Source organism: Echinops telfairi, unplaced genomic scaffold (genome assembly GCF_000313985.2).
Source record: "Echinops telfairi isolate 266 unplaced genomic scaffold, ASM31398v2 ScPeMD7_23;HRSCAF=83, whole genome shotgun sequence".
Classification (NCBI taxonomy): Eukaryota; Metazoa; Chordata; class Mammalia; order Afrosoricida; family Tenrecidae; genus Echinops; species Echinops telfairi.
In genome coordinates, this window is record NW_022103920.1 from 64,902,105 (window position 1) to 64,917,820 (window position 15,716).

Below are 15,716 nucleotides of genomic sequence, written 5' to 3' on the forward strand. Positions count from 1 at the left end.
GGGGGGGGGTCCTGCTTCCCTAACAAGTGGAATTTTATTTATTTGTTTCCTTTTTTAAAGCTTTAAACTCAGATAGTCTAAACAATGATTCTCTCTAAAAAAGTGAGTGCTTTTAAAACATGGTCAATTTGATATTCCATTCCTGTCTCCATTGCTTGATAATCCTTACCCTAATGTAAAGGATATTCCCGGACGATAGGGGGTGAATATACATTTGACACACGAATGATACAAGGAGAACCCCAAGCCCGCTGCCATCAAGTCAGTTCCAACTCCTAGCGACCCTGGAATTTCCGAGCCGTGACTGTGCTCGGGAGCAGACAGCCTTGGCTTCTCCTGTGCAGTGACTGGTGGTTTAACGGCTGACCTGTGCTCAGCAGCTCAATGTCTAACCCACGGCAACACCACGGCTCCTTACATGAATGGCAGTTCATGCAAAACAGGTGTCCAGTAATATTTTAATGACTGGATAAATATTTATTGTTTGAAATTATTGTTTTTTTAATTGGAAATCACTTCACATATAATAGTCTCCTTGCTTTTGATTTGAGCTACTTTACACTGATGTAGCTGAAAATGTTTTTTTGGCAATATTAAATTTTGAGACTGAGTTCCCATAAAGTCAAAATGATATAAAAACCTATCCGATTTCTTTGGAAACTAAAATTATAAAGGTATATCTCACTAAGGGACAAATCAATATAATCGTATTTGGCCTGGTTATAAAAGTAGTAGCCGTTGTCATATAAAATACCATCACATATTACAACAGGCCACAAGGTTTCACTCAGATGTGCTTCAAGTCATATAGATAGAGACTCAATTTAGTTTTACAATAAAATTGTTTTGGGAAAGAGCTCCTACACATTTTCTAAGGAAAGGTTCATAAAAGTAAAACTTTGAACTTCTGGGGCATCAGTTATAACCCTGTAATTCTGCAGCAAAAGACTCTTCCCTTCAAACAGGATGCACCGAGTGTTTAACACATTAATTATCATCCTTCATCGAGCATAAAACTAACAGTCAGGAAATACAGCTGCAATGGCACAATTACTAACACACTTAGAATATACCCTGAAGCAAAGCAAACAACCGGGCTGCTTTTCATTAACAGAGCTTGGCAAACCTCTCCAAAGACAATGTTTCCTTTCCAGTCAGGGTCCCAAAGGCACTGAAGGGGGAGAGCAAATTAATTGTGATAATATTTACTTATAACTTTAAATATCTATTGCTAATACACAGTGCCACTTCAGAAGAAAATCACATCTATTGAAAGATGACATGCTTGAACTAAGATCTTATAAATACAAATAAATACTATATATATACTATCAATACTATATATACATACATATGTAGAATACACACACACAAGAAGGGTGGAAATCAAGTCGTATCCTCATGCTTGATCATAATACAATAATGTATCAAAGATTCTCATCGTCAAATTTCATGGATATAACATAAGTGATGTCCTAAATGATTTGTGTCATCACAACATTTTAATATACAAGAGTTTTAAGTCCACAGAAGGAAATTAGCAGGGAATTTCTAATAGAAGATGTCATAATTGAAAGCCTAAAGAAACAGCGTTCTACAAAGGCAATAAAAGCATAGTCTATTTGGGTAGTTTGTGGACACTTCGCATTCTTTATATTGTCCTAAGTAATATTAGTCCTACTGACTAAGACATCACAGGACTTAGCAGTCCTCCTCAGCTTTAAGGACAAGTAAAGCTAAGATTTAAGAACAACTCAGAGATGTGAAAGGCAATGGATAGTCACAAGCTTAAAGTCTTTATAATTCTGTCCCAACAACTGCCATCAAACCATCACTAAATTCCTTGCCCAGAAATCTCAAATATCATCAGTTTGAGTCTCTCCACATGACACACATCACGGCAAAAAGGAAGGAGCCCGATTTTCCTCAGCACAGGAGGCCAGAGACACAGGTTCGTGGAACACTGTCAACCCCAAGATTTTATATTATTCTGAATATGAAACTAACCCAACCTGAAGTTCTTTTGACTTGTATCTACAAAGACATCATTTCTCCTTCCTCCCGGTCAATTATTATGCAGACAATCATCTTTCAAAAGACAGCAGGTTAAGCTTTAAAACTGTATTTCTATTATAAAATCAAATCAATGCATATTCATGCCTGAGAACCTAGAACTCTGCCTTGTCCAAGAGTAACCTCAGGGATTCTGCTCAGGCTCCTGCAAGCATTTGGATCGCCTGAGTTGTGATCCTTTTAGCCTTGCTCAGGATGGCTGTTTCTGCAGGTGCCGAGAGCAGCAGTTAATCATAGGGCGGAACGCTGTCTCTAACAACAACAGTGTGGAGGGGCAGGCAGGACTCACTGTGTGCACAACTCTTGGCCGGACAGGCAGAGTACATGAGAAATAGGAGGTCCTTCTTCTCAAGGGTCTATTGCCAGAGCCAAGAAGTACACAGTGTGAGGGTATTCATCACACGGCAAGCACCAGCTAACAGGCCAGTGACCAACGTGGGGCAAGGGGGGTTAAGAGAGAGGAGCTCAGTGGCCAGGTGTCCTGCCAGGTGTCAGGGAAGAGGCGTCACAAAGTGAGTGGGGTTGCTCTGGGTTCCTCTGAGGACCTTTATCTAACAGTGGCAATGTATACAAGGGTTCCTTAGTTTTTTGGTAGATGCCCTGATATTCCAAACATATCAAAAATAAAAGAGTGTCAGAACAACAAGACAAAACAAAAAACCCAAAAGCTTAAAGCTTCATAAAGCAAGGGAATGAGCTACAAATGATCTGAAAACTAGAAGCAAGGTGATTTCAAGGTGAACGCGAACGGCTTCTTGTCGGGCCCTTTCTTTCACAGGCATGACCTGGCAGCAAACACCCACTGCTCTCTCAATTCTCAAAACCCTTTTGGACCCGACATCACTTCCTTATCTTGATATGCACCCACCCCCAGCGCCTATTGGGGAGGAAAATTATTCCACTTTCAGTTGCAGTGTTGAGAATGAGGCATTGTACATCTGGCTCCTTTTAATTCGGCAATTGACGTGAGAGATGGCTTTTCAGTTAAAAAGCATGACTTCGGTGTTATAGAAAAATCCAATCTTACGTTGATCGCCACTCTCAGAGTAAAACAGTCTTTGTCAGAGGTAAGAAGGAGAAGGGGACTTTCTCAAGCAGGTATACTTGGATTGAATAATTAAAAAGTAACTAAGTATACTGGACTTGTGCAACCTCCTCTTTGGAAATGCCAAGTAACGATTTTAAAGAGCAGGGACCAATCACAAAACTTCACCTTTCGGGAAAGACATATCCCAAGATTGGACCTGCAGTTTTTTGGATTGTAGTGGACCATCACTGTATTGAATATGGAAATACAACTCTACATTTCTTTCTTTGACCATTGGAGTCCTTTGGAATGATGATGCTTGTAGCCACAGACATTGCATGTGATACACTTTACTTTTCGTAAGACTTTCTAAAGACCTCCTACCTTTAATGTAGTGAATTCATAGGGTTGATAACCTCTGAAGCTCTCGTGGATGGCTGCCATGGTGTGAGAGGTTTTCTCCCAAAAATAAAGCAGAGTGGTCTGTAAAGAGAGACAGTAAAGCTGTGCTGTTGTGAACTCCCAGTTCGGGTCACCAGCCTCAGCGGGGGGTGTCCATCTGTGGCTTTCGAGACCCTATAAAATATGGTCCAATTTGCCTCTGAACTCATTTTTCCTGTATCTCCCCATCTATGCCCTGGATTCCAGCTAAAGTAGAACACACACACACACACACACACTTCCCACAACCTGCCTTCTTTGGCTTATGCTGCTATTGCCATCGCCTGGAATGTGCTCTCTCTCTTGGTACCTGTCCCGGCTGATCCTTCACACACTTTTCATCACCTAAGGCTCACTCTCCTGGAGCCCTGGCAGCACGATGGGTTACCCACGGGGCAGCTAATCGCGAGATCAGCAGTCCAGAACCAATGCCCAGTCTATGGGAGAAAGATGAGCTTTCTCCTCCCATAAAGGTACAGTCTCAGAAACCCACAGGGACAGCTCGACCCTATCCTACAGGGTCGCTGTGAGTCAGAACTGCCTGGATGGTGCAAAGAGACTGGACTCGGTGTATTCTTCAGGCATCGTAACCAGCATCATCTCATTACCTGATACGTTGCCAACATGTGAGACAAGAGGTTGCATCTGCTCGCTCCAAGAAGATCCACTTTTTGACACACATCCATCTTCAATTTGTCAAAGTTTTTCTTGGCAAGGCGTACTTGTGTTTGTACCTATGAAAGTGAAAGAGAAACTCTTACTTACTCAAACTCTTAAGTAGAAGAAGGTTGTAGGTGACCAAGGATTAGTAGTGGACTTTTCCCCATCAGATAAGAAACAAATAAACACCTTTGACATCTGAGGCAAGAGAGAAGATCCTACAATGTCCGCTCTTCAGCATGAAAACACCAAAATTAGAGTCGTGCGAATCATGATTTTACAGCACACACACCATCATATATTTTTTTAAATGTTAAAATTGGAGTGCTTGGGTGATGCAAATAATTAAAGGGTTTGGGGTTGGGCTTGAACTTCCAAGTGGTAGGTTGGATGTTCAATCCCACCCAGAGACACCCTAAAACAGTGGTTCTCAACCTTCCTAATGCTGCAACCCTTTGATATAGTTCCTCATGTGGTGACCCCCGACCATAAAATTATTTTCATTGCTACTTCATAACTGTCATTTTGCTACTGTTATGAATCGTAATGTAACTATCTGATATTCAGGATGTATTTTCATTGTTACAAATTAAACATAATTAAAGCATAGTGATTAATCACAAAACAAAATATAACTATATATTGTGAAATACTGATGCGTTTTCCGATGGTCTTAGGTGACCCCTGTGAAAAGATCATTTGACCCCCCCAAAGGGGCCACGACCCGCAGTTTTGAGAACCGCTACCCTAGAAGAAAGGTCTGGTAATCCACTGTGGAAAAACAGTTGCTGAAAACGGCTCCACTCTGACAGATACGAGGTTGCCATTAGTTGGGATTAACTCAATGCCAACAGTTGGTGTAGTTTTTTTATCAAAATTATTCTCTCCCGAAGACACCAGCAAACTGACCATAAGGGCAGAAGTGTGGAAGAAGTGGGGTACCGAGGCATGCATGCTCTCTTGGTCATTGTTCTCCTGCAGTGTTGGACAGCAGTCAGTACACCCTTCACTCAGCTCGCCCTCAGGTCGGTCCCCTACATGGACTGGCACAGCGGCTGTGCCAGGGGCTCAAACATAGGGGCAGTCTCGAGGAGGGCACAGGCCCGGTCCACGTTTCCTTCTGGTGGACACAGGGTTGCCGTGGTTGGAAATGACTTGAGGCACCTAACAACACACGATTTTACATCATCAGGATACATTTATTAAAGCTAAGGAACTGCCACGGACACAATCCTATTGACGAAAATACAGGATTTACCTGACTTTCAATTTTCCCACTAATCTCCTTTATTTATCCATTTATTATTATTATTATTATTATTATTATTATTATTATTATTTTATTGTGTGGCAATATATGATCTAGGGTACCACACAAAAACATAGTTTTTTTTTAAGTAAAATTACAAACGTGCAGCTTTTTATTATTCACTAATGTGTACCAGTAATCCTTAATCCACACTGAATCATAGACTAATTCAGGGATGCAGTGTAAGCCAGAGGAAGGTACTGAAACATCTATTATATACTTTACTGGATAATAAAATAGATGCTAAAATTTAATAGAGCAACATTAAAGGTGGTGAAGTCAGTATTTTCCCCTCCTCCAATTCAATGCATTCGTCCACCTTATTTTGGTGCAGAAAAGTCAGTCAAATATTACATCAGGTAATGCATGTCATAAACTATGCCAAGGGTGGCCTGCGAACATGCCTGGGCTGGCCAGGTGGGGGTACAAGAGACACGTGCGTGTAAAAGAGGTGCGGTGAGCCTCGCTGTTCTAACCCATCGTCTCTGGTCATAGCCTCAGACCAGCTGAGCACGAGGCACGCGAGGGAGCCCAGCCGTGCTCAGCCCAGCTCCACCCTGACCACTCTGACCGGAGATGGCAGCAGTGAGGGCAGCAGAGACCGGAGGAAAGGCTGGCTTGTTTTGCTTGGATATATGTAATGTGTGAATTGGGTGAGGTTTACAGAGCATATAAGCAGTTTCACAGCCAACTGTTCATAGACATTTTTGGTCAGGTCACTGATGGCAATCCTCACGATGTCACAGTAACTCCATCTAACCCACTTCTTCCATATGCTTCTCATTTCCACTCCTTCTTTCCTAACCTCACTGAGCTCCATCCTTGAATCAATGCTGAGCATTTGACCTGAAAGTGGTGCTTATTATAAGGAGTGGGTATCTCGCGAGTGTTACTGTCCCTCTGGTAGACCTGTTTAGCAGAAAATTGTGTAACAGGAGTGAGTTCAGATCCAGACCCCAAGGGTGCTACAAGGCATACTCTTGGGGGTCCAACCGTGTCTATCTCACCAGTAAGCTTAGTCTTTTTTATGATTTTGAATTTTGTGTGATATTGTTTCTCCCACTTGATCAAACATCATCTTCCATAATCATGGTACTGTTGTTACAACTAAGAAATGGCCACTGACATGATCTTGTTAAGTAAGCTACACAATTTGTCTCACTTCCACCACTTTTCCCACTAAGCTCCTGTTACGCGTGGAGGGCTACTGGTATACCTTCGTGCACACATTGGTGAAGGATAAAACGCTGAACACTTCATCGAAGGTTCTGCATATATTCGTGTATAAGCCGAGTTTTTCAGCACAGTTTTAGTGCAGTTTTGGTGGTAAAATTAGTGCCTCGGCTGATATTCGGGCCGGCTTATACTCAAGTGTATACAGCCTTCCTCTTTCAGAACAGTTGGCAGTGGTAGCCGGGCACCATCTAGTTCTTGGGGCCCAGTGCTGTGGAGGTTGTTTCCATGTATCTTTGATTTTCTTCACTCTCCTCCAAGTGGGGAGGGATCACGTGTTACACCTGGGATAATTATTGTGTCCACTGAGTATTACGATTGCTTATTTTGTAGCCCTATCATTGCCATTACTGAAATAATAGGTGGTAAGGATGTAGGCAGTAAAGGTTCTGAGATGAGGTGATATCTGAGGTGGATTGTATTTCTTAACCTTTTTATTGAGATGGGTTTCAAAACATGACTGAGAATCAAGGCTTTGAACCAATTCATTTCGATTTGACCCACTCCTGAAAGTTGCATTTCCTGAATTAGAGTTACATTGGATTCAGTATATCTGGGGTGGAAATGCAACTTTTTAGCAGCAGGTCAAATCTGAATGAATTGGTTCAAAGTCTTGCTAGGAATACATAGTAAATATATGGTATTTGCAGGACTGTATATTTTAACAAGAATTCTAGATTTTCAAATAAACTACAAAATAATTTTGTGTGTGTGTGGAGGGGGAATCTTGCCTTTTCTCTTTATTATATTAATATAAATAGTTACTTATACATAACCTTATAGTCAAGGAGAAACATTATTTCACTTGCTTCTGCCACAAATTCATGAATTAACAGTCTGAAATGTGCTCTACTTTAAATGTGCTTGAATTTTATGAAGTTAGTTTTAGGAAAACTCAATCTAGTGAGTCCTGAAAGGCCATATGCTTTGTGTGTCAACAAAGATTATTAAAAGACTTAATGCACTGCTGAGTTTCCAAATGTTGAGCCCTTGCTCTGCCAAATAGGGAGCATGCGACACTGTTGGGCATTATGAATGCAGTAAAGCTCATTTAATATACTGTGCAAATGTCTGCTCTGTGGAACATGCTTCCAGCCGATAGCCCAAATACAAAGCATCAATGACACATTCCAGCCCAGGACGCCGTCAAATGTCTCATTCCATATGCCTTCAGATACATGTGAGCAAGAGTGTTTTGATTATTATTACACTTGATTCCAGATAAATTATGTTCAATTACATAACCACCTTGAGGAGCTCCTGTGAATTTCAAGGCTCTTTACAAAATCGTTCCCTCGGTAAATGTACCCTTTGCTTATCTCTTAATTTTATTTCTGCTGTTCCACCTTACTACTCCTATTACCCAACCTCTAGGAACGACCATGACTATTCCACACTTGAGTTGAGGGCCCACCTTCACACAGAAATTCAATTTACAGGAGAAACGATCAATGTCATGGCTGCCAGGAAAACAGGGAACTTCTCTGCACTCACTCATCTTCACTGGAATTCTACCCCTGAGCTCCACCTTAATCTACGATGGTGACACCAAAGCGATTCCTCCTCCCAGTTCAACGGGATTCCCACTGAAGTGGGAAGGGTTTTGATATGACTACACACAAATCTCAGGGCAGTTTTGTATTTTTTTCCCCTTAAGTGCTTTCTTTCACAACAAGGAAAACATCACTATCTCTTTCTTCTGTCACTCATGTGTGTATGTATACACACACACACACACACACACACACACACACACACACACACACCTATAAGGCCATTCCAATTTATAGCCACCTTTATGAGGTCACTGAGATTATAAATCTTTATGAGAGCAGTCCCTCTTTCATCCACAGAGCAGCTAGTGGATTTGAACCTTCTGGTAGTTCGCAGTTCAATGCCTAACCCACACGCCACCAGCACTCACAATCTATTCTCTGATCTGTGTGTGTGTGTGTGTGTGTGTGTGTGTGTATCTCAAAAAGTTCATGAACAAATTCCATTATCTTTTAATTCTATCTTTCCAGGAGCTTGTAAACGCCTCAACACACACACACACCTATTATTGATTTTTAGTATAATTATTATATTCGATTAAGTTGCATAATTTCAATTAAAACTTTTACTCAGACCTGCTTTTCTGACCCCAAACACAGTTTATCTTGGTGCCTATTCCATGTGCATTTAAATGAAATGCATATGCTGATGTTGTCCAAAGGAGTACTGTATAAATGTTAAATAGGTTAAGGTAATTCTTAGTGTTGTTCAAGTTGTCTACAGCCGTAGTTATTTTCTCTCAGTTGCTAAAAGTGTTGGAATTTTCCAACTATATTTGTCATTTTATCTATTTCTCCTGCAAGTTTTATCAGTTTTTGCTTCATGTACTTTGATGCTCTATTATCATTTGTGGAGAACTGAAAGTTCTTAATATGGTTCTTCTATCCATGTCTCTGTAATTCCCACCCAATGAGTGGGCAGGAGTATTCAAATAGGGTATGTGAATAGAATTAACGGAGGGGATTGGACAGCTTAGTTGCCATTCCTCTAGCTACAAGAGAGTAGAAGCAGGAACAGAGATCATTCCAGAGATCATCACGGAAGAAGGGTCACTAGTGGAGCACATCTGAGGTCCTTCCCGGCCTGGCGTGGCAGATTCTGGGCAGTAGAGACCGGGGCACAATGAGACCAGAGGCTGAGGCCAGGAGGCCCGGAGTCAGAGCAGAGGAACCACACCGAGACTGAGCTGTGAGGCAGAGCAGTGAGTGGGCTTCCTGGGCCATGGAGCTCAGTGGCTGATCATCTGAGGACGAGAGAGAGAGAGAGAGAGAGAGAGAGAGAATTGACTGCTGACTGAAAAGAGGCACTACTGAGGACCTCCGTGTTTTGGGATCTGGCTGATCCCCATCATGGTGGGAATTGTCTGTGTGGCCATTGTAACCATTTGCCAACCCCCGAGGAGAGTTTGATAAAGAGTTCGATACAGGAGGCGAGTGTCATGGGAGGCGCAGCGGCTTCCAGAGGAGGGTGAAAGAAGGATGAAGAATGGTGGCATATCCGACATATGCCTGCAAACAACTGGCTTTGATTTTGTGTGGAGGTCGATTCTCCTTGTCATTTTTGCAGCCAGAGGAGGTAAGATATGGCCCCTGCACCATTTACTCAAGAATTCATCAAATCATTTTCAAGTTTTTATCCTTAATAAATATCTCTCATTATTTATGGTACTAGTAGTCCTTGTCCTAAAGTTTATTTTGCCTATACAGACATAGTCACTTCAGATTTCTTTTGATTAGGGTTTACAGTTCACGTATCAATCTATCATTTTACTTTTAACCTACATCTTTGTATGTAAAGTGGGTTTTAATATACAGCATAGAGTTGGAACTTTTTGGTTTTAAAAAAAATCAAATCCTGAACTCATTTTCTCTATTCCATCTAGCTGAATAATATGAGACTTCCACAATATTATCAACAAGAGAAAATGGGTTTACTATGGTGTACAGATTTAAAGTGAACTCATTATGTTTCAGAATAATCCCAGTTTTCCCTGAGGCTTTTTTTGGGACAAATAAACTATAGAGTAAACAGTCTAGAATTTGGTAATGAATCAGTCTGATTTACTATACTGAGATTTTGAGTTTTAACGTATTCTGTTTAAAAATAGGACAATATCTGCTTGCTATTTTTCTGGCATCTCTCCAGTTTCTTCCACTAAGGGTATTTCTGCACTTGCACACATACATGTGTTCTTTCTGGGACATAATTCATCTAAGTCTGGTGACTACATGTATTTAAATGCAACTAGAACACACTAGCTCCTTTCATAGACTGCACCTCAACTTTTCCTTAAGACCCCCCCTGCCCCCTTTCTAATCTTTACCATCTGAATACCACTTTCCATAATGGAGATGAAGATACAACAGGGGGTTAGTAGTTAAGCTTTTTTTGTTTTCATTATTAGGATTAAATCATTTTAAAATGTGCTTTCTACTTCTGTTCACTTTAAGGGTTTAGAGATAATGGCCACCTCAAAAGGAGTGGGCACCCCCTGGCATCAGATGATAGCCTCTAAATCTCATGTCCTTAAAGCAGTGGTTCTCAGCCCTCCTAATGCTGGACCCTTTCATACAGGTCCTCATGTGGTGGTGACCCCAATCATAAAATTACTTTCATTGCTACTTCATCACTGTCATTTTGCTACTGTTATGAATCGGGCGAATGCTGTGAAAGGCTCAGTGATTCCCCAAAGGGGTCGTGAACCACAGGTTGAGAAACTCTGTCTTGAAGAAAGCAAGGCTCCTTGGTGAGCTCGGGAGCCCCTGAAAGGTGCACGTGGTTCACAACAATTCCTGCCAACCAAGACACCAGAGGCTTGACTCGACTGCAAGGTGCCTACTTCAAGAAAAAAAAAAAAAGCCCTTGAAAACTCTATGGAGCACATTTCTACTTCAACACATATGACAAGCTCACTTCATCAAAGCCAGAATCGATCTGAAGGCAATTGGTATCGGTGGTGAAATGAATGATTCCAGGACTGGGGCAGAAAGGTGTGAGATGAGCTTGAAAGATGTTGTTGAACTAAAATGCAAGGACGTAACTACTGGGTCCTGACAAAAGGACTCGGGGTCAGTCTATAAAGACTCCACGAGCCAAAAGTGGGGCAATTTGAGCATCAGTAAAGTTGATATCACAATAGATTAAAACATATCAAATACCCTGTTCCTTTCAAGGCCAATTATTTCCTGCTTTAATATTTTTGTTGAAACCACATATTTTTAGTAATAGCAAGCAGTTTGGGGGAAACTCTGTAGAGAGTTTTTTGAAGTAATATGGATTTTGATGCACCCAGTGGGGCACATATATTCTGAAGGATCTCTGGCGCTCAGGTTAGTGTGAGGATGCCTGTTTCTTCAGATTCATGCAACTCAGAGTTATACAGTCTCCCACCAGGTGGCAGCATGCACTAAAACTGGGATAGATGATTCCCACTAAGCCTCAAAGGGAGAAAATATGGGTGGGTACAATATATCTCCTAGATTATAAAAGGGTTAAAATCTAGGAGTTCATAGTGACATATAAACCAAAAATTAGTAAGTATCATGGGGTACTTGTAGAATGATAATGCACTAACTCACTATTTAACAAAGAAATATTTATTTTGCCTTTTTCCATCAAACCATATTGTACTTCAGGTGAAGCAGAGAGCTGATGAAATGAAGTACTCAGATGAATAGACAAGGAAGGTAGACAATGGATGTTAAGCCGTCTGTTCATAATGGAGGACTTGTCCTTCCAAGAAGCTACTTTATAGTCACAAGTTTAATTATTATTAGAATTTTTCACAAATCTCCAGTCATTCCAGGTCTGAACTTTTCTGATACTATTTTTTTACGTTTTACTTCTCCCTTTTCCTCTCTCTCCCCCTCTCAGGAAATATTATCGACTACCCACTTTTCTAAGTGCCCCAGGGCCACAGCAGAGAATAGAGAAAGTAAGCCTCTGCTTCTGAGATGTTACACGGTAGGAGGTGAAACTGGACAATAAATAACAGACACTACCCTGTTGGCTAGATGGTGAAAATAAAAGCCAGGTAAGACAGGTGTGAGGACAAGGCAGCTGAGGATTCTGGCTGATATGAAATAGTCAAGGAAAGGCGTCCTGGGGAGGTGACAGCAGAGCAGAGACCCGCGGGAGTGATGAAGCAAACCAGGCTGATACGAGGGGAAGAGCACTCTGAGCAGGTAGAGCAGGGCGTGCAGAGCCCTGAGGTGGGAGTGTGCATCTTGTGCAGGGCCTGACACGGGCTCTTCAGTTACCTGTGTGCCTCTTCTCCCATCTGCTTCACAGGCCTGTGTAAAATGAGAGCTCAGCAATGAAGGGATCGGGTGAGCCGCTTCACCTACCTGGTGATTGTCAAAGCTCTGCATTATTTTGAAAATCAGCATAACAATAAAGTTCATAATGTGCTTCCGCATCCTATGGAAACTTTTCCATTTTTCTCTTTTATTCTTTTGCAATGAATCTAGTCCACAGGAACTTAGGATAAATATGCATACAAAGTTTTCCCTTCTGTCTTTCTTAGTACTTCTCTAACAGAAATACCACAAGTGGGCGGCTGTACCAAAGAAATCCATTTTCTCATAGTCTAAGAGGCTAGACTCGGAATTCAGTGCGCCGGTTCTGGGGGAAGGCTTTCTTCTCTCAGTCCTGGAGAAGGGCCTTGTCTCTTGTCTCCCGTTCCTTGGTGGCCTCCCTGTGGCCCCGCATCTCTCTTCCCCATCTGTACTTCCTGCTCCTTTTGGATCTCAGAAAGGATTGGTTTAGGACACTCCAGACCAGGGGTCCTCAAACTTTTTAAACAGGGGGCCAGTTTACTGTCCCTCAGACACGTTGGAGGGCTGGACTATAGTTTTTTTTAAAAAACTATAAACAAATTCCTATGCACACTGCACATATCTTATTTTGAAGAAAAAAAACCAAATGGGGCAAAAAGACCCAGCGGGCCGGTTAATGTCCGTGGCGGGCCACATGTGGTCCGTGGGCAGGAGTTTGAGGATGCCTGCTCTAGACACTCATTCACATAACAAAGAAAACCCCATTCCAAAATGGATTCACATCCACCCTTAGCCTTCCAACATATGTGAGGGGACTTCACCTTTTTCACAGAAAAATTCCATTGTTTCCTAACTCCAGGTTTTTGGGGTTTTTTTAGTGAACTTTCTGAAACCCCTTCATATGTGGGAGAACATAGTTCAACCCATAACTCCATCTATATCGAAAGCTTGGGGTTCCCCACCACCACACCCCCATGCTGCCCCTCCAGTTTGGTAAGGGCAATGGGACAGTGCGTGCCCCACAGTGCAGAAAGCAAAACAAAGCACAGCAACTCTTCTTCGCGTGAGTCTAGGGTAGTAGTTCAGTGCCTTCACACCTGGAGAGCGGCACCGCAGAATGTCAATGGGGGTTCGAGCAGGGCACCTCTCTTTCTGCTCTTTTCCAAGGCCTCTCAGTCTGATTCTTTGGCGTCTCTTTCCCAGTATTACAGTATATTCCCGTAATCACCACCCTGGGATCATGCCACTGAGAGTGAGCACACTGACACCAGAACGTAGCGGGCTGGAGCGGTGAGACTTGACGTGGGAGATAGAATACTACCGTTGGAAGACCAAGGGGAGATGGGATCAAATCCTGGAGCAGGTTCAACACAGCAGCTCCCCAAACTAAGGTGGGGGGGGGGAGGCTGAAGGGAGGATGGGGCATGGTGGGAAAACTGGGAGGGAGGCAGGCAGGTAGACGTGCGGGAGAAGGAAGTGGAAGTTGCACAGTGAAAAGAAGAAGGAGGGCGAAAGAGGAAAGAACTTGTACATGCTTAATGCTGTGGCTACGATGGTTAATAACCCGTAATCTGCACAAAACAAGGAAGATGTGGCTGTCATTTTACATCACTTCCTCCTAAATGTGCATTTGGAGCTTTAACAATTCAACAATAAAAACTAAGTGGTGATGATTTTAGCTTTTAAAGCTATATGCTGTTGAATTTATAGGAGATTAAAATGGTTCAGCTAGCATCCGCTTCACATGAAATTTTACTTTATTCAACCACCTCTGTTATCAGGACAAGGAGCACATGCAGCTGACACAATCCCAACTCCTTTATAAGAGATGACACTCAATCGCAGACACATGAAAAAAAAACAATATGAAATTTCTTCCCGTTTCAGGTCTTTAAAGATTTTCAATGTTCTGATCACAAAACAAAAATGGAATAGGGTCACATGAATTTAAAAGTCAGCTACGAGAGAGGCGCACACTAATGCTTCAGGGTAAGTTTCTAGGATGGCATAAAATATTATTTTGGACTAATAATCGTCTCAACGGTCACTAGTGAGGAAAGCCCACTCTTACAAGTGTCCAGAGAAGAGAGTAATTTTTTCCTTCATTTAGTCCACCTAATCCTTTGTTCAAAGAGGGCCAAGGAAAGGGAAATGGAATGAACCTTGAGGATCTATAATTTTTTTTCATATCAAAAGATATGATTATTCTATTTTACTTGAACCTTTGAAAATTTTTGCTCATTATTAAGGGGGAGAAATGTCTGCTTTTGATTATATATAAATTATGCTGTAATTAAAACATGGAGACTAATATAATATCAATTTATCTAATATTAAGTTGCTTGGTATTTTAATATTTAACATTAATAATAATTAATATTTAACATTCATAATAATTAATATTTAATAACATTAATATTTAATCAATTGGATAATATTAATATTTAATATTAAGTTGCTTAAGTGATTGAACATTATATTGTAGACGTGGCATGTGGTGTGTAGGGTTGACGAAGTTGTGTAGGGGCACAGGACTACATAATATACAGGGCCAAGTGTAAAATGAAAATGCAAAACACCTTTGTGAAGAATGACTAAGAATTTCAAGCTGGTGATAACAGAGGAAGTCTATGTAGCAATAAATTGAGACACCGAGCACCAAAGAAAAAGAAAAAGGAAAAAAAAGTATGCTTATTTTTATAGAAGAGGAAACTGAGGTACAAAATAATTATCCTAGAATCAAACACTCAATAAGCAAAAGAATCAGAATGCCTAAGTTGATTATGTCTCCTTCTCACACCCAGATCTGCCCGTTTGGTTTGAGTCCAGTACCCTCCTCTTCCACTTTGTCCCCCAAGAACCACGAGCTCTGGGCATACTGAGTGGTGACTGGATAGCCAAGCCACGCCAAACCCACCTCTTGTCATTCACTGAGTAGGTATGTCCATTCCTGCCCACAATATCCAGCACCATGGCTTTGTTATTTGGTATTCCCTTCACAGAGGGAGGCTCCGTTTCTTATCTATTAAGCCAAAACGTGAAAGTCGAGGTCCACTGTGTCCACCCACTTGTGCAGAACCTTGGACCAGTGGGATTAGATGCATCACGCCCCACATGGGATTTTCAACACTTTACCGAGCAC

At 41.6% G+C, this 15,716-nt stretch overlaps 1 protein-coding gene across 3 annotated transcripts in view; it reads right to left on the bottom strand.

Annotated features, from left to right (window-relative positions):
- The window catches only part of ICA1 (islet cell autoantigen 1), a 128,056-nt gene that overhangs the window by 39,354 nt on the left and 72,986 nt on the right, over positions 1–15,716 (bottom strand). For all 3 annotated transcript variants that reach the window (XM_030885168.2, XM_045288624.1, XM_030885169.2), the window contains exons 6-7: positions 4,150–4,275; positions 3,485–3,583 (exon numbers count right to left, since the gene is read on the bottom strand). In XM_030885168.2, coding sequence (XP_030741028.1) covers positions 3,485–3,583; positions 4,150–4,275 — 225 coding nt within the window. The remainder of the gene's footprint in view (positions 1–3,484; positions 3,584–4,149; positions 4,276–15,716) is intronic.